The sequence below is a fragment of the Eubalaena glacialis genome, chromosome 12 (genome assembly GCF_028564815.1).
Source record: "Eubalaena glacialis isolate mEubGla1 chromosome 12, mEubGla1.1.hap2.+ XY, whole genome shotgun sequence".
Lineage (NCBI taxonomy): Eukaryota > Metazoa > Chordata > Mammalia > Artiodactyla > Balaenidae > Eubalaena > Eubalaena glacialis.
Window position 1 is genome coordinate 25,383,497 of NC_083727.1, and position 19,897 is coordinate 25,403,393.

The 19,897-nt window shown below is 35.1% G+C and overlaps 1 protein-coding gene across 5 annotated transcripts in view; it reads left to right on the top strand.

Moving 5' to 3' along the window:
• Nucleotides 1-19,897, top strand: part of REPS1 (RALBP1 associated Eps domain containing 1) — an 80,182-nt gene that overhangs the window by 49,799 nt on the left and 10,486 nt on the right. For 2 of the 5 annotated variants that reach the window (XM_061207278.1, XM_061207280.1), the window contains exons 9-14: nucleotides 5,769-5,890; nucleotides 9,367-9,447; nucleotides 15,071-15,158; nucleotides 15,943-16,044; nucleotides 18,164-18,236; nucleotides 19,563-19,681. In XM_061207278.1, coding sequence (XP_061063261.1) covers nucleotides 5,769-5,890; nucleotides 9,367-9,447; nucleotides 15,071-15,158; nucleotides 15,943-16,044; nucleotides 18,164-18,236; nucleotides 19,563-19,681 — 585 coding nt within the window. The remainder of the gene's footprint in view (nucleotides 1-5,768; nucleotides 5,891-9,366; nucleotides 9,448-15,070; nucleotides 15,159-15,942; nucleotides 16,045-18,163; nucleotides 18,237-19,562; nucleotides 19,682-19,897) is intronic. The other 3 variants (XM_061207279.1, XM_061207281.1, XM_061207282.1) reach the window with 3 other exon arrangements.

Here is a 19,897-nt window from a genome sequence, read left to right on the forward strand (position 1 = left end):
TATGCATTGCTTATCCCTGTCTTTTAAGTGTGAATGAAAAAGGTACTATTTATAGGGGGTTTTTTTAAACTTAAAATTTATCCACACCTGTTCTTTTAAATTTTAAATGTTTTTTTCTTGTACAAATAATATTCACATCTCAAATAAATAAAAGATATAGTTACTTTTTGCTTAGATGAAGCTGATAAATGGAATTAGAACCTTGAACCTACATGATTGAAGAATTCTTCCTAGATTTGTTTTGCTACTTGAAAAGAAAATAAGTTTTAAACCATAAGACTTTAGGGAGTGTATATATTTCTATTAGATTGATAATAGCTGGCAGTCATTTTGAAACAATTTTTTAGTATATTGAGTATAATACTAGGAAAATAAGAGAAATTTGGGGTGGGTAGATTATAAACTTAGAATGAAACTGAAAGAGTTTCTTTCTCTTTAAGAAAGAGGTTGTTCAGCAGGTACACTGAACTGAACTGAATCTGGGAACTTTTTAGGGTCTATGGAGCCTAGAAGGATGAAAACTACTGACAGTGTTTTTATTTTCTAGTGCGATCCTGAAAATAAGGTTTGCACTTTTCATATTATCATTACTAACTTTAAAATGTAGATTGACAGTACATCAGTATGATCACACTGGGTTGTGCCTTCCAGGCACACTTTTATACATGGAAATACTTTTTGCATAAAAGCCCTTTTGGGGTTGACTTTAGCAAATAATTTAGGCTCATGCTCTTCTTTTTCAGCCCTGATGCTCTGATGATGTCAGGGGCAGAGCAGAACCCTCAGGAGGGAGGCAGGGTTGACACAGTGTTCCAGCAGGAGGCTAGGTTGGAACACTGCATCAGGTAAGAGTAAAACTACACCCCTGCCTCCATAAGGATACAGTCTTAAAGACTAACTTTTGTGGGTGGCTATGAAGCTCTTTGTTGGAGTATTTATAAGGAGCCAAGTTGAAGGAAGTGTAGTTTATTTACAGACCTAATGCCTCTTCCCAGACTCATGACTGTTAGTTTCTAGAACATAGGTAATTTGCTCTTTTTCTACTGCCATTTGTCGTTCTGTATATGAAGTTAGGAAAGAAGCAATGTGTAATTTTGCTAATTTATTCCAGAGATAATTTTTGAATTTTCTAGGACAGTGATTTTTTTCAAACTTTCTCATCTTAGGGACCCCTTTACATTTAAAAAAATTTTGTGGACCCCAAAAAAGGCTTTCTTTTTGTAGATTAGATCTGTCAGTAGTAACCCTATTAGAAATTAAAACTGATACATTTTTAAAAAATACTTACTGCTTTATTTTAAAATAACAAGAATAAACCCCTTACATATTAGCATAGGTATTTTTAGGAAAATAACCATATTCTCCAAAATAAAAAAATTGTGAAAAAGGTGGCATTGTTGTACACTTTTGCTAATATCGTTTATATTGGGTTGAATAGAAGACAGCTTAGAATCCCAGCTGGCTGCACTCTGCTTTCAGTCTGATGGGTGTGTTACTCTGTTTGAGGCGTGTCAGGGGTTGGCACACCAAGCCCCAGGCCAGGTCCAGTCTGCTGACTGCTTTTGTATAACCTGCGAGCAAAGAGTGGTTTTTGTTTTCAAAAAAGAATTAATATTTATCACACATGAAAATATATGAAATTTGAATTTCAGCATCCATAAATAAAAATTTATTGGAACACAGCCAAGCCCATTCCTTTGTGAATTACCTATAGCTCCTTTTGACAGCAGCACAGTTGAGTGGTTGCAACAGAGACCTTATAGCCTGCAAAGCCTAAAATATTTACTGGCTAGCCCTTTGCAGAAAAAGGTTGCCAATCCTTAGTACGTGAAGAAAATTTGGCCTCACGTAGTAAAAGGGAGGACTATTTTCAGATAACTTTGGATATTCTTTGGTACTGCACCAAAACTCAACAAATGGTAATTTCTTAAAGGTTAATTGCAGTGTAAAAGCTGAAACCATATTAATGAATTGTTTGTACTGTTACATAGATCTGTCTTGCACTTTGAGTGAATCTTTTACCCATGCACGGCTTTGTAACATAATGCACTGATTATTTGTAAAATATCAGTTCATTGAGTTGTACAGCTCTTTCAAATGTTGGGACATTTTATTATAAAATATCAAAAAGTGTGTTTGTTAATATCACAACCTATCTTATCAAGGAAGTACTGGGAAGCTCTTGAGCTTATAGACATGAATATACATTTTCCAGAATTCTAATCTTCACTTAAAAGCTCTAACTTTGTCATTAGTAACAAATACTGAAAATTGTTATTTTCCTTGAAGGGACAGGGTCACTTAATCCATTTTCGAGAAAATCCCAGCTTAATAGCCATGTCTGAATAATTACAGTTTATCACCTGTTCTTTCAAGAATAATAGTGTTCCATGAAAAAAGTGGCCTGTTCAGCTGACATCTGAATCACACTGAGACAACCGTTGCACTTTAATATGGAGAAGTGCTTCATATCTGTTTCCCATTTTGCCACAGAATATTTTAAAAATGTGTTTCCAGGGGTGAGATTTAATAAAATTAATAATTTTTACTGCTTAATTGTGAACATCCTTCAGTGAAATTGTCATGCATATTTATTGATTTATTTATTTTTACGTATCTTAATTGGAATGCGTGGTGGTAAAGAATACAATGACTGCTATATTGTAGCAGTAATCACTGTATATTTAGGTGCCACTGCCTTGATTCTTGCTAAGAAGCTAGCAGTTTTACCCACCATTGCTTTTGCACCATCAGTGCATATGCCAACACAGAGAAAAAGCATTATTACTATTACAAAATAATTTTGACGTTTTAGACCCCCCTAACAGTGTCACGGGGACTCCCAGGAGTCCATGGTTCGCAGTTCAAGAATTGCTACTGTAGGAAAATAACTGTATTGGAATGACTATGAAGTATAATTATTTGGGTGAATAACACTTCAGTTCTTAGCCTCAAGGGGCTGGACCCACTGCAGCCTGGTACTAGTGAATCAAAGAGGTACCCAGAATCCATCCCAAATCTGAACTTCCCTGCAGTGGGGATGGTGTACTCTCTGGCCCTAAATTTGTCAGTAGAAGACTAACAGGATAACAGAGGTCTAGACAAGTCAAATCAGGGCCCCAGTTTGCCTTAAGTGACATTTGGAACTTAAATAATAATGCAGTATGACTTTTAAATAGGTTCTTTTGAAAATTAATCATCCTATAGTTAATACTATTTTTATTCTATTTTTCTTTTCTTTAATATCTGCTTTGGGAGATCTTTTAAAGACGCTTCTTCATTCACCATCCTTCTGACAGAGTTTCACTTCCGGTAAACTATCAAATCTATAGCTTTTATCCTTCTTTCTTTAACTCCCTTTCCTGTTGTTTTTTTTGTTTGTTTTATTTTAATTTAATAAATTTATTTACTTTATTTTTGGCTGCGTTGGGTCTTCATTGTTGCACACAGGCTTTTCTCTAGTTGTGGCGAGCAGGGGCTACTCTTTGTTGCGGTGCACGGGCTTCTCATTGCGGTGGCTTCTCTTGTTGCGGAGCACAGGCTCTAGGCACGTGGACTTCAGTAGTTGTGGCACGTGGGCTCAGTAGCTGTGTCTCGCGGGCTCTAGAGTGCAGGCTCAGTAGTTGTGGCGCACTGGCTTAGCTGCTCCGTGGCATGTGGGATCTTCCCGGACCAGGGCTCAAACCCGTGTCTCCTGATCTCTGCCCAATGACATATGTGGTCTCCCCGCATCCCTCGTCCATCCTCTCCCACATTTGCCGAAGTAGGCTGTCATACTGCTCTGATGTAGGGCTCACTGGAACCATCTTGCTGGTGAGGTCCAGCTCCAGTTTGCCGTCGAGCGCCTTGCTGTCCTAGCTGCAGTCCGAGTTGAAGCCGCTGTGGAGCCGGGCGGCAGCCGCCGCGGCCTAGGCCGCCCCGGGAGAGCTGGGCTCGGGGGCGAGCATAGAGGCCGAGACCGGCGAGTCCATCCGGGAGCGACTCTGCTCCGCCACCATCTTTAATAACTTAGGCTAATTCATCTCCCTTTGTTACCATAGGAAAAAAAGTCCATGATTTTTGTTACACTCAAAACCACAAGCTATTTCCATGAGGAATTTGCTGCTACTATTTATTATAAATAATTTTTTCATTAGTTTTTCTCTAAGAGCTTTGAGTTAAGAGGTCTTCATAGAACATTATATAAAGCATTTCTGCCTCTTATTTGTTCTATATCACTTTGGCACTTTTACTGAGAAAGAGGTAGAATTAAGAAAGAAATAGCAACAATGCTTGATCTTAGAAAACAAAAATTTATCAAAATATGATGCTGGACTACAAATTAGAACTTGCAGTGTGATATGACTATAAAGAAATAATGTCAGGGTGAGTAAAAGGGAGGTATTTTGAGATAGTCATACAACAGAATAGGTGAAGAAAAATTTTGAGACTTCTTCAAAGTATCAATAGTTAATTTTGGTTCTAGGAAAGTAATGGTAAAGGGGAATGAATTTAAATGAAGAAGAACACACAAAAGTAACTCATTCAATAAATATTTGAGTGCCTAATATGTGGTAGGTCCTGTGTTAGGCACTAGAATGTGAAGGATTTACTTATGAATAGATTGGAAGGTTAAAACCTATACATTGCTAAGTTATTATATGGCTGTCTATATAGGAATCTGAAGTATAGTACTAACATTTAATGGCAAATGTCTTTCTTTCTGATGGAGAAACTCGGGTGCTATTTATTTTATTCAACTTGCCCATGGTCAAACAATGAGATAGTGACAGATATTAGAGTCATATTTTTGATACAGGTTCTAAACAGATTAGGTACTCCCCATTAATTTGGCAATCAATGTGATTTTCAGACTGGGATTATATTCAAAGCCATGTAAAATTTGGGAAGATTGGAATGAGAATTTAGTTACCATTGAAATTCCTTCTGTTTTTAAATTACAGTTTGAGAGCTTAGAGAGGCCTTAACTAATTAAAAGTAGAACATGATATCACATAATACTTTAAAAACCACTTTGAAATCCTGTCATGGATTTGTAGCTCTCTCAGTTAAGTCTGTAAATGCTAGTGAGCCTAATGATAAAAGTTTGTTTCGTGTGGGCTCATTGACTTTGCTTTTTGCTCATGCCTGGGCTCTTTCTCTCCTTTTGTTGTCTGCCTTGAAAATATATGCTGCTTCTTGGTAACAAGGAAGACTTGTAGAGAAAATTCGAGAGAATTAGTGTAAATCAGCAGTTCCCAAAGTATATGCCAAGGGAATATGAGGGATTTTTATCTGATAAAAAAAGGTTTATATTTGGGAAAACTGATTTAAACATGACAAGTCTTTGATATACAAATGTGCGTGGGGACACTCCAACAGGGAATTATAGTATCCCCAGATTTATTCGAATAGAAAACCTAATTTTTAAAAATACCTTACTGATTAATATTCCATGGAATACACTTTGGGAACTGGTACAAATCCATCCCTACTAGAAAAAGATTCAAAGTATGTGCCCTATTGCATTGCTATGTACAACACTCTTTTTTCTACTTATTTCTAACTAGATTTTATTTTCATGGAAAACTCTGGTTTCAAATGGACAGTAAGTTGCAGGAATAAGTATTGCCTGATTGATTGTTAAGATGTTTGTTTTGGGAACGTGAGAAAAGGAAATTCAGATTATAAATTACTACTTGTGAAAACCTTCTGTTAGGTTTTTATGAGTAAACATTCCTAAACTAAAATATATTGTTTATAGAGAATTTCTCTTTTTTAAATTGCAGACGTTGGGGATCAGCCAGGTGAGGTAGGTTATTCAGGCTCTCCTGCAGAAGCACCTCCAAGCAAGTCTCCATCAATGCCGTCACTAAACCAGACTTGGCCCGAGCTGAATCAGAGCAGTGAGGTTAGCAAAGCTTCCCTTTTCTCTCACTAACATTCACTTTTTTAAGGTAAGAAGTTCTGAGCAGGGTAATTTCAGCATATAGCTCTTTCAGCATGCATGCATAGTCGAGGGACCATATCAAATGTGACTGTGATAGATATTTGTAATTATATGACTCTGAGGTTTTCAAAGTACTTTTTCATATGTATATACTATCATTTAGTTTCCACCATTCATTCCTACTAAATCCCTGTGAGTTAGATGGGGCAGATGCATGAACTTAACAGTCAAAAGGGTAAATGTCTTGGACAAAATATCTTACAGCCAGTAAGGGACAAGGGCTGAGATTTGAACACAAGTCCTTTGGACGTTCAGTCAGCTAGCACACCTGCTGTGTCACACTGCCTTCTCATTCCTGTAAGCAAGGCCTGGGTTAATAGATTTGGAATCTTAGCATTGGAAGTGATATGAGAAGCCACTAAACCAGCTTTCCACATGAAAAAAGTATTTTCTGTATTCCAAGCTATTCATAGTAATTTATTTTATTTAATACAAAATGGAATGATTTAACCCTATTAAATGTAGTGGTTAAAGACCATGTTATATAAGACCAAGCCAGGCGTGGAAAACAGAATTTGAGAACCACCCCCCTATTACTTTGGAACTCCATTATACAAAACAATAAAAATAGGGCCACTAAGATTAGAATAAGGGAAGAGGACCTGAGGCCCTGCTTCCACAAAGCGCCCTCTGAGGCCCCTCTGTTAAACCTTCATGCTCTGTAGAACTTCAATTGAAAACCACTGCTCAGCCTGTTAGAGCACTTTTCTTTGTGAACAAGTTATATTTTTTTTCCTTACAGTTTTTTGTATCACTTTTAGATAGTGCTTGAAGCTTCTGTGCTTTCTGTGTCTTTTAAAGCCAGAAAAATACTGGGTTTAAGAGACACTAGTTAATTTTGGACAACTGAAAAACAAGAGAAGTAATTGGCAGGTTTAAAGTACTTGCTGCTGCTTTATGACGTAATCACAGATACCTGCTTCTGAGACATTATAATATACATCCGTCATGCTGTCAGATATAAAACCATTTATATAAGTGTTTTTCTGGAGGGAAGATTTAAGCCTTGAAATAATTTACTAGTAGAGAGGCTTTATGGAGAATATGGTCAGTGTTCTTGAAACCACTGTTTTTGCTGCCTTTAGTCATTTCTGTCATTTTTTTGAAAAAGCAGTATCAGATTAAAAGAGTATTTTTACTGATATCCGTTCATAAATAAAAGCAACTCTTTCTAAAGCATGTCAGTTCAAAAGCCCATCTTCGTTCTAAATAAAAATCACATGTGATCATTAAAGACTAGTAATGGAAGTCCCTTTCAAATCTGATTTAAGCAGTTGCATTTTCCCTTCTTAAATATTCTTAGCAAGTTTCATTTTGTGGTATTTGCTAATAAGGACATGAATGTCATAATTGTTTTTTTTACTATGTGTGGAAAATCAAAATGTTACTAAAACTAACATTGATTTTTGACACATTTTAATAATATTTATTTTTAAAAATTTACTTAGGATATGGAAATTATATTTTAATTTTCTGCCTCAAAGCACTAATATTCTTTCAACAAATATTTATTCAGCACCTGCAAATATGGATGAGGCACTGTAGGGGATAACACTAATAATAATCTGTAACATTTATTGAGCACTTTTGATGTGCCCGTTCTGTTCAAAAGCTCTTTACATATATTAACTCTTTACATCCTTATAACAATCCTGTGACATAGGCATTATTAATCTCACGTTACAGATGGTACAACTGGAACACAGAGAGGTTAGATAACTTGCCTGAGGGTGTGCAGCGTAACTAGGATTCCAGTAGTCTGGTTCCAGAGCCTGTGCCCTTATCCATTATACTCAGGTTACAAACACAAGAGTGTTTCTCTGCTCTCCAGGTAGCTTACATACAGTCTTGTAAAATCTCATGCCACCAAATAGGTAGATAAATGTCTTCTTTTTGGAAAATATATTCTGCATCTAAACTTTTCTCCATAGTTAGATAATTAGGATTTTAAAAATTCCTTCTGTACCTATGCAACAATAATTATTGCAGAAACTAATTATATTAACAAATATTGGTAAGTCACTTCCCTGAAGTGATGTCCCATGATAAAAGTGAATCACTGTGGATTTTCTTTATTCAGGAAACACGCTGAATGCATCGGTATTTCTTAGTTTATCTTAACTTTATGATTTTAAAACTAATCTTTAGGGAAAGCTGTTGAATGATTGCATTAGCCATTTTTGTAGATAATTTTTATAAATGTGTTCATTTGCTAACATTTAGTTTCTATATGTCTTCTCAAATTGAATATTACTATTTTAAATAGTAAGTCGAACTTTGAAGCATAAAAAAGTATACTTTTCTATACTGAATTATATAAAAAGAGGATTTTGGTTAATGGAGTAGGTGTGTCTGTGTGTAAACATTCGTGTGTATATATTGTATATGTGCAGATGTTTTTCCTTCTTCAGAGTATAACTGGTAATTCTTAATCAAATTTTAATGATAATTTTAATATGATTTTGATATAAAATCCTATACTGTTTATTACTAAGATCTTCAAATGGAATTTACTAAAATTAATAATCACTTATCACTCCACCTAATTTGAGGTATGATCTTTGTGTACCTCTTTTAGAAGAGTAGTATTTCATATCAAAATACATCTTCTATATATAACACATACTCAGTTGCTTGATTTGCTCTCATTGTGGCCGCATTCTGATTTTTCTAGCATGGGGTTGGAGGTGGGCGCCTGATTGGCAGTTCTGTCTTGTGGTCTGGCATGGTCCTGTTCGTAATGCTGATTACAGGGGTTGACTTGCTACAGATTGACATAAGCTCAAACTTATATTAATTCCAGAATTCTTTGCATTTTATCTCAATTATATTTTATTAAATATCTATACATATATACAGAATATGTGCACATACATAATAGAACCATCTTTCAGGGGTCGCACTGGCAAGTCGCACTGACTTGCTTCGTTTTGACCAAAACTTTGGTGCTCAGAATTCATTAGTACCACAAAATTAGTGCATTAACATTTGGATTTTAAAGGAAGGATTTGAAGTTATTCTTTCTCTAGTCAAGACAAACCCCTTTATATTTTTCTTTTGTCACCATTTATACCACTTAGACTCTGTTCCTTTATTGTGTTTTGAGTTGAATTCTGTAAGGCTTTGAATCCCTCCCATAGAGACTGCAATAAATTGTTACTGTACATTTGATTGTGAAGCTGCTCACTTTACATTACAAGATGACCCAGCATAGATAATGTAGAATGTTTATGGAAAAATAGAACTTACGGAATTTTGTCAGGCCTACGAAACACAACTTGCAGTGCAACCTCTGAATTACTTTGCTAAATCTTCTCCGGTGATCTTTTACTCCATCTTTCTCATCATGCTGACTTGTCTCTCCTCTGTCTGTTCAGCAGTGGGAGACATTTAGTGAACGCTCTTCAAGCTCACAAACTCTGACCCAATTTGATTCTAACATTGCACCAGCTGATCCTGTAAGTCAATCACTTAGCTTGCTTGTTTGAAATTAATTTTATTAACCCAAATTTTCATTCATTATGGTTTTTAGCTGATATGCATGATTCAGTGGAGTGCTTAGAGGGAAATGGTGGCAGGCTTTTCAATTTTTGTGTGTTTAATGGTGGAAAGAACTTTTTTTTTTTTTTTTTAACCATTCTTTGTATTTTCTAGTTATTTTGATGAGAGAAATCTATGTTTTTAAAATCTGGTACATGTGTCTAAAGGAGCATTTTGTGACAATTGATTTAGTTGACCTTGTTTTCATTTGCTAATTGAGTGTATGCTTTATTAAACATATACTGCTTATTTCAGTGTAATGACAGTAAATACTATTTTATTTGTATGCTTATACATCATGTAACATGTGCTATGTATGTAAATATGCAGTGTCATCTTTTTTTAACAGTCCAGATGGTACAGCTTTGACTTAATTAGTATGTTGAGTCCTGTTACAAGAGAATCAAGTTCAGCAAAACAATAGTGTTGTTGGTCAAAGATTCCCATTGTGCAGAGGAGGCTCTGTCTTGTCTTCCTGTGGTTCACTGTGTTGCTTTGAAAATGCTACAAAGTTCACATCCTGATTTAAAAAATAAATTCTGTCCCATAGATTAAACTTCATATAAGCCCCACCTGTCCCTCAAGTTATTTGAAAACGTCTATACTGTAGCTGTTACAGTCTTCTCACTGTTCACTCCTGCTTTTTCTTTTATTTTTTATTTTTTCCAATAAAGAGAAGGACATGCTAATAATACCTTTCAAAAAGAAAAGAGGAAGTAAGTAGGAAGGGAAGAAGAGTGTAAAGGTAGGATTTTTAAAAATGAGTTCAGTGAAAAGAATTGGAGAAAGTGACACAAGGCATTCTTTTTAGATGTTTCTGACCAAAGATAGCCAGCATTTATTAATTAAGTGTTAAAATAGTCTTGTTATTTAATATGGATTTGGGAGAAGTGGCATTTAAAGATAATAGTACATCTTCAACGTTTTAAATTAATGGCTCTTTGGTGTGTTTTATAATTTTAAAGAATTTATATCTATTTGAAATACAGAGAATGCTGTTATATTGAATTCAAACATAATGTATGGAAGTATTTTTTAAGTGTCTATTTTATAATCTATTCATTATTCAGGGACCAATTAATATGTAGATTGTCTGAGCCTTTGGCCTTCTCTTTTCTTACTACTTTGAGGACATTAATCTTTGCTTTTAGTCTCTGAAAAATGGGAGAGAAATAAAAAGGCAACACTTAACAATTTTTACTGCTTATTAGCAGCAGTAATTAAAGTTTCTTGGGAAGTGACAGGTGCTATAAGCTAAAAGAAAGTTTTACTTTAGCTCTGAGTTTCATTTCTCCATATTATTCCTATCTCCTACTTACAGAGTCAAGTTAATTTTATTTAAAGTACTTAATAAAAGTATTTTACAGGGAAGGATGTAGCAGTAGAGACTCTTTTATTCTCTAACCCTTAAGAGATATTCACAGTAATAATTCATAGTATTATGATCTTTGTCAGGCCAGAAAAGAACATTAAATATAAAAATCTAGAATTCGGAGGCAAAATGAATTGACTCATGACTGGCAGGAAATGCAGGGAAATAGTTGACTTAATAACAGTGATATTCTTGTAACTTCTTGGAAATAATATCCAAATTTGTGAATTCCAGCTCTAGTGTTTTAAACGATATGGCACAATACTTTCTTTTGTTATTTCTAGTATGGCAGGAGGCTCTAGGAAAGAACATTTTAAATGGTTAATTGACATTTTAAACTTGAATTTAGACCTCTAAATTTGATAAAGTTGGCAGTCTTAAATATTTATAATCTGGTACCTAGAAACATCTTTTTTCTTTTACGCTGGCAAACTGTAATCTCACTATAAACTTTCAATTAGTACAATGCCCTGCTTTCAGTGAGGGTCTGAGTTTCTTAACCTTCATTTAATTCTTACCTGACATATTACCAGTCTACAGAACACAGCCTGTGGCCACATTCCCAAATGATCCTTTGCAAGGTTTATATAAATAAGGATTATAAGTAAGTAAATAAGGTCCATTCAGATTAGAAGAGACTCACATAGGAGAAAAAGAACACTACAGTTCTGATATGAATTTAACATACCTTACAGTGTCAGAAATACTTAATGGAATAATTTTTAAAAGCGAAATTTTGATAAGTAGATATTGCTCAATAAAGTTTGTCTGTGAAGGACTCCAAACTGCTCTGTAGCACTTAGAGACAGCCATCACCCAGTGCAGTGACCTCACATGCAAACTGAGATGGTTAATTATTAGGCTCCCAGAATTGTTATGAAACTGAGTTTCTGATATCTCATTTCCAGAAACTTGATTACTTTTGTTGAACTGCTTATTCTGGTAGAATCTGTTCCCACCAGGAAATTCTAGACTGACGAGAAGTGCAGCGCACTAGTCTGCCATGATTTATCTCTGATCTTGAGTGCTGTAGAATGTTTGAGTCACTCAGGGTATGAAAAGGGAGTTCATTTGATCACTGATTATGCCCAGCCAACTCAGTTGGTTTGGTGGAGCCCCCTTCCAGGTGCCTGTGTTATTCTCTAGGAATACCAAGATGTCAAAAAACAAGTCCAGTCTTAAGTAGACCACAGCTTAATCATTATAAACTGATGGTTGTAATATAGCTGACTGTGATAATTATCATATGTAGCCGTGAACAAAACTGTGGGCAGAGAACTGTGGGCTAACTCAGCCCAGTGTGTTTGGGAAAGTTTTCACAAAAGAGGGTATGTTTGTATGATGAGTTTTGAATGAAACTCTGAATCGGCGGAAGTGGACAAGGGCGTTCCAAACAGAATATCATGAGCAGGAGCGATTCAGTGCAGTGAGAGAATAGGGTAGACGTGTATGGGGGAATGATGGGGGGCTGAAGAATGTGGTTGAAACCTGACTGGGAAGATCTTTGTATCCTAGACCGAGGATCTGAACTTAATCTCATAGACACTGGGAGCTAACAAGAAGTACCATGATAAGATGGGGGCGCCAAAGAGGTAGCTGGGGAAGATCATTCAGGCAACAATGTGAAGGACTGATGGGCTCAAGAGAGAGTGAGATGATGAGCACCTGAACTAAGTGGCACAGGAATAGAAAGTAGGCAGGGCTGGTTTCAGACAGACAGGATAATAAGATTTAAGCCAAGTAGAAAATGTAGATATTTGAGCACAATAGAATATTCAATAAAGTACTAAGATGTATAAAATCAAGTACCTAAATATATGATACAGATGTGCCATGAGTGTTTAGGAGTGGGTTTCCTAAAGGCTTTGGGTGATTTGAATAGTTAGAAGAAAGTGAGCAGAGCCTGCCAGTCAAGTCTCTCTACTTTTTTCTCTTTTTTTAAATACGGGGATGCTGTTTTGGAGCAGAGAAAGTGTTACTTTGGCATCTTGTGGCTCAGGACTCAGAGACTTATAGGCATTTATGGTTCTTCATTTGGGTGTTGAAATGCTTAAAGTCAAAGCTCTTTATTCTGCTGCACATCACAGTCACAAACCGAGCTTCTGATCCACTAGTCTGAGGCTGGGCCTGGTCATCTGTGTTAAAGCTCTTCCAGGAATTGCCTTGTCCTACTAGTAGCAGGATCCACTGGATTAAAGCTGTTGTAGGCTCATAGCAACAATTAGTTATATGACTGAAGTATGCAATAGGAAATTGATTTGCTGGTACAGAAACTTATGCAAATTATTTAGAGAATGAATAGAACATTCATGATTTTCTCTTTGGGGGGTCATTATTGTGACTTCCCTTTATTGTACTGGAAATATATGAAAAGACTACTTAATATTTCTGTTACGAATTTTATAAATATGACTTTATGTACACACACACAGAATATATATTAGATCAATATTATGAGTTAAAGCATCGAATAAGTTTTCCTTGCTTGTTTTTTCTTAGTGTGCTTTGGGTTTGGAATAAGCATGAATCTATCATGCTTTCTCCTTTAATGAGTTAAAGCATCTAATACGTTTTCCTTGCTTGTTTTTTCTTAGTTTGCTTTGGGTTTGGAATAAGCATGAATCTATCATGCTTTCTCCTTTAATCTTGCCTTAGAATGTTAAATTCTGATTCTCAGCCGTTATTTCTGCTATTAAAATTGTAAGTTAAGAAAATAGTAGTTATTCTTAAAGCCATGTTTTTCATAACCATAAACATAACAAACAACATCTTGAGTGTATTGTTAATAATTTCCTGAGTATGACTCATTCTTATGTGAGAAATCTAAACTTTTATCCATCTATTATGTTCATCTTTTATAACTGTAACTTTAGAGTTGTAGGGGAAGTGTTAGTTCAGGTTTATTAAATAGTACATAACCCTGTCCAGAATCTCACTGGTGTAGGGACAGGAAATTACTGTAAATGGATTTATCTGTATAATTGCAGTGAAGAATTCATTTGTTATAAATGGGTTGAATTTAGAGATTATGCGAATAAGCCAAGGAGAGCTGTTAAACAGGAGATGGTATGCTAGAACGTGCAGAGGTGTGGTGTTAATACTGTCACCAAAACAGTGTCCAACTTAAATTGAAAGGTCATTATCCTTCACACTAAATTATAAACTTAAACTCATTACTAGATATTTAAAATTTAAGGATCTCAAGTTCAGTCTTTAGCAGCAGCACATACAAAATATGAGCTGACTCCTAGTAGAAGGGGCTGAACTCCTGTGGGCATGTTTTTCAGCTGGTCTGTTGCTGTTAAGCCAAATGCTTGATCCCGTTCTAGTTCCTCCCCTGGGCGTCTCAGCTCCCAGGGCCAGGCCTACCTGGCTACCCAGATGCACCTTTCTCTCTTCCTTCCGTTTTGGAGAGGCTGCCATACATTGCCTTATAGTCTTTTCAGGAGTTTATTCTGTCAGTTCCTTTACTCCTCTAACTAGACTTGCCACTCATGACTTAAGTTGAGAATTATCAGATGTAGTATAGTCATGAAAAAGTTTAAGGAAAGTATTAATGTTAGAGTGGGAGTGTTACTTATCCTAACTCTTAAAAAAATGGGTTCCTTTGTGGAAGTTTTATGCATGAATTTTAAACAGTTCTGTAGAACTAATCTATAGAAAGTATGTATCATGCCTACTGTTACAATATGACAGGCATCTCATTAACTTTGTTTTATATATGAAAAAGAAAAGTGTCAAATTTTTTGAGCAGTTTAGTGAAAATGAATTCAATCTGTTACTTAGTCTTTGGGTTCTCACGAAATAGTTCCTTTTAACCTCAAAGGTTCAGATTTGTATAATTTCATCAGATCATTTCACACTTTGCCTTTGAATATTGTCTTGAATTGTATTTTTATAAGATCAGTTTTTTTCTCAAATCTTTAATCACTCAAAGTTAAAATGTACTTTTTGTAAAACAAATCCGATTATTAGGCATATATAGAAAACTTGATTTTTTTAAATATAATTCTGGAACTTTTATTTAAAAAATTAATTTTCACGCTTGCCTTAGTGTGCATGAGAAACTCTGTCCACCAGTTTTTGAAGTGTTTTTAATTTTGGTTATTTCAGGGTACCTGCTTGGCATTTTTAATACAAATTCTGTATTTCCTCCCATTTGTCTGTAGGATACTGCTATTGTTCATCCAGTTCCCATTCGTATGACTCCAAGCAAAATCCACATGCAGGAAATGGAACTTAAAAGAACTGGCAGTGGTAAGGAAGCTGTTGCTGGGTTGTATCTTAGTTTAGTGGGTTATATTTTAGATTAGCATCAAACCAAAATACACAGGTAATCATTCTGAGTTCAGATTTCTTTTGTTAATTGCTTATTTTTTAACATAATACTTTCTGCAATTATATATGTATTGTGTGTGTGTGCTTGTATTTTTTTTTTAATTTATATTACAGTTTTAAAAGCAAGTTACTGAATTTAATTTATAAAGTTTTTAAATAAGGACGTTTGGAAAACGTGACTTTTCTAATACCCTGTGGGTTTTTATGATCATTCTTGTGAATTGTACATTTAAAGTATGTTCAAATTTTAACTGAAGAGGTATATGTTAAAGTGAATTTTGTCTTTGAAATAGTATATTTTGCTTTAACTCTTGAAGTTTCTCCTCATTTTAGATTAAATGTTTTAGTTAGGGTCTCTCACAGATAGATTTGTTTTCTATGTAAGTCAACAACATAAATTACTTATTTTACAGTCATTTGTGTGGTGTTTTATTTAACTAATTGCCCTACAGGGATAAAATTAACAAAGTATGAACATGCAGATTGACTTTTTCATTATAAAGTATCTTCTGTTGTGGCAGAAAACAAAATTCTATATAAACAGGTTTATGTTTGTCCTATTAAATATTATTTTGTCTTACATTTCATGGATTTACTTGCTACTTCTTCGGAGTATTGAAACAAAGTCTTGTACTCTGAGGTTTATGAACTTATTAATTCAGATACCTATATCTTGTATTTTTACCTATTAATTCTCTCCTAGATCATACTAATCCCACTAGCCCATTACTTGTGAAAACATCTGACCTTTCAGAAGAAAATAAGATAAATTCATCAGTGAAATTTGCTTCTGGAAATACTGCAGGTAAGTGAAAGATAGAATTACATCTTCCATTTGAGGCTTATTAAGTCTGGACTTAGAGTCTGAATAATTCAAATATATAACCATTTAATATTATCTTCACTGGATAATGCAGAGAATAGTCAGTCCTTTCAAACACCCTACCCTCTGTATGAATAAATGGTTGCCCATTGCCACCGAACCTTCTTTTAAGGCAGGCCTCCTGTTTGCCATCCCTCTCAACTAGCCAGATTTTGTACGTTGGCTCTTTCCCACTAGCTCCTTTCTTTCTCTCTCACAAGAAATTGTGTATATATTCATTCATTCAGCCAATGTTAATGGAATACTATGTGCCAGGCTCTGTTCTAGACACTGGGGATTCAGCAGTAAACAAAACAAAACAAAAAAATCTTTGCCCTTTTGGAGTTTACATTCTGTAGGGGAGGTAACAGAAAAAAAGGACTCATATCTTAGGAGCTAATTAACACCCTGGATAAAAATTAAGTTGTGAAAGGGGAGAGGGAGTGACATATTAAATAAGGTGATCAAAGAAGGCCTTACAAAAGATGACATTTGAGTTAAAACTTGAAGGAGACAAGGAATTGGGCTGTGTGAATAGCTGAAGGAAGGATGTTTAAGGCACAAGTAACAGCCAAATGAAGCCCTGGTTTAGGGAACATGCCTTATTTACTGGGAACAGCAAGCAAACGCCCGAAATAGAACTAGTTAGTTAAATTTGGCAGGTAGAGGTAGCAAGTGGGAGAATAGTAACTGGGGAGCAGTGTAAGACTGACTTTTACTGAGTAAGATGAAAAGCCATTTAGAAGGTTTTTGAATGGAGAAGTGACATAATCTGACCTTCCTTTTTTAGCAGGATCATTCTGGCTGCTGTATTGGTAATAAGCCAGAAGAAGGCAAGAGTTCAAACAGGGAAAGACCATTTTAGGAAACAGTTATAACAGTACAGGCAAGAGAAGATGATGGCTTGGCCTAGGGTGGTAGCAGTAGAAGTGCTGAGAAGTGGTCAGATTCTGGTTAGATTTTGGTAGGAAAAGACCACAGGATTTGCTTGAATGTGAAGGGGTCGGGGTGGGGGGCGGGTCATGGGTGGTTCAAGGGATCTTAGCAACTGGGAATTGACAGAGTCTGTGGTAGGAGAAGGTTTGTGGCGGGGGGAGAGTAGGAGTTCAGGTTTAGACATGATAAGTTTGAGATGCCTATTAGAACATCCAAATGGAAATTCGTTAATTTTAGCATCCTTCTTGTACCAATTAAGTAAACTTCTCAGTGATTTGACAAGAAAAAGGAAAGGAATACATTTTGAAATGAAACTAAACCAAATAACCAGTCCCTTCAATTTATCACTCTTGAAAGGTATGAGTAGTATTTCTTCAAATTATCCCTAGAGTTTCTATTTTAAAACTTCTTTACTGCTTCACAACTCTTAGTCTGCTTCTGGGATTCTCTTCTCTTTCATAAGACTTTAAGGAAATTGAAAATGATATTACCTCAGGTGAAAAATTGGTACCCTCTGGTTAATTTCATAAATTTTATTATTGTCTAAGCATATTTTATTCCCTTGTCAAATTTTTAAAAATTTTACATTAACAGTCTTTAAGTTAGCTTTTTTACTTAAGATATTTCTAATTTATTCTTTAAAAATGAATTTTTTCATTACAAAAATTATTCACACTTGTAGAAATGTAATAAATAAAAATAAGAAAATAAAAATTACTTGTAATCTCACTATTCTACGAGTGACCGTGATCAGCATTCCTTGTCAACCTTAATCCTCAAATTCTGTGCATGTTATATTCTTATATGAAATGAAACTGTAATATATGTACTGTTTTCTATCCTTCTTCCATGTAACTTATTTTGAATATTTCTGTTATTAAATAATAACTTTTTTAGATTGTAACTTGTTCTCTGTGCATAGTATTTTGTTGTGTAAATAGTCCATGATCTATTTGATTTATATCTAATTTTTACAGTTAGTAATACTATAATGAAATGTTAACGTGTTAGCCAATCTTTGAATATCTCTGATTTGAAACAATAATTCAGTTATATTTGTTTACGGCATATAGAGTAAAAAGTGAAGAAATGATTATTATTAAATAGGATATATCCCATTTATCAGCAGATGGTTACAGTAGTTCAGACTCTTTTACTTCGGATCCAGAACAGATTGGGAACAATGTAACTCGTCAAAGGTTAGTGTTTCTGTCAATAAAAAGCATAATTAAAATATCTTGTTATGTTTTAATATTTAAAATTATTTAAAAACAAGTATAAGCTATTTTTCTCTCTTCTTCAGTTCTTCACTTCTCTAAAGGCTGTTAGGTTACCTACTGATTTATGTAAAAGGGAAATGATTTTGATTCTTTCCAACTTTAATAGGAAAACAAAAGGAACCGTTATGTCTTCATGGTATTCTGTGGAAGGTTTAAAATGAGCTGATAATTTCTTGGCAGTAGTGGTTGAATACAGTCCTTTTTGTAGCTCATCAGTGAGAGTCTATTTAAGTAAGAAATGTGCAGATTTCCTTTCATAGCCTTATGGGCAAGTACCAAAAGAATTCGGTGTTTTAAAATATCATCTGGAAACACAGCCCAGTGTTGGGCTACCTACCCACCCTGAAGATCTGCATTATATATAACATCTCAGGCACAAACAAAAAAAGGTGTGGGGTAGGGTGAGGGTAGCAAGGGCTCTGTCTACAGGGGCTTCACTGTCCACTCAGAACTGTGCACAGGACAGAAGCATCTTTCTCCCCCGCTTTTCACGCATTGTAAGAGCCTTTTGCCACACTCCTGGAGGATATATGGAGAGAGTGGTAATATAGAATCTCTGAAGAGCTCACACAATCAAAAGGCTACTTTTTCATATATCTTAGAGTTCTCAGCCAGTTTGGATTTTAGTCTACTTTTTATTCCTATTAGTGAGGATCAGATTGCTAAAGTCCATGAGACTCTCTTCAGAATACATAGAAGAATTTGGTGGCCAGTAAGTGAATCTCGAGAGAGGGTTGAGCGTGAGGATAAATAATCACCTCTAAAATGAGAGGGCCTGTGGTAACACAGGAATGGGCATCTCACATAGTTGAGCCACATTCTACCTCAGCTTACCAAACTTTAAATAAGTTGAAAGCTAACCGTATCTGAAAGTAGAGTTTCTCTTTTTTGAAAAGAGCTTTTCAGACTAATATTATCTTTAAATGAATGGAAAAACATTACACTAGGTTAGAAGTCTGCCTTGAGTTCATGTTAATAACTAACTTTGTTTTTAAATGTTTTGAAATTTTGTTGAATGTATAATTATACTTTATAAAGAAGATTATTTGCTATATTAAATAACTACTTGTTGAATGCACATCATAAACAGTACTGTTTATTCATTGTAATACTTGTCTGTCCTCTGGAGAAAATGTCACACCGATAAGATCCTTTGCTGCTTAGCTGAGTTTGAATGCTTAAGAAGAAAAAAGAAAAGCTCCAATGTCAGTAGCATGACCAATTGTAACGGGGCGAATTTTGCAGGTCTCATTCAGGAATGTCGCCTGATAACACTGCACCACCACCTCCCCCTCCAAGGCCTCAGCCCTCTCATTCTAGATCGTCATCTTTAGATATGAATCGGACCTTTTCAGTCACCACAGGTAGGGGTTAGAGAACCATAATATATATTAAATTAAATACATTAAATATATTAAGCTAAAAATACACAATATTTTATTTTCTCTTATTTTTTGATATTTATATGAAGAAAAATTTTGAATTGAAAAAGTATCAAATGAGAGGGAATTTTTTTTTATTAATGACTACCTAAATTGAGTTCAAATGATAACGATGGGAACCTGAGAGATGCCACAAGA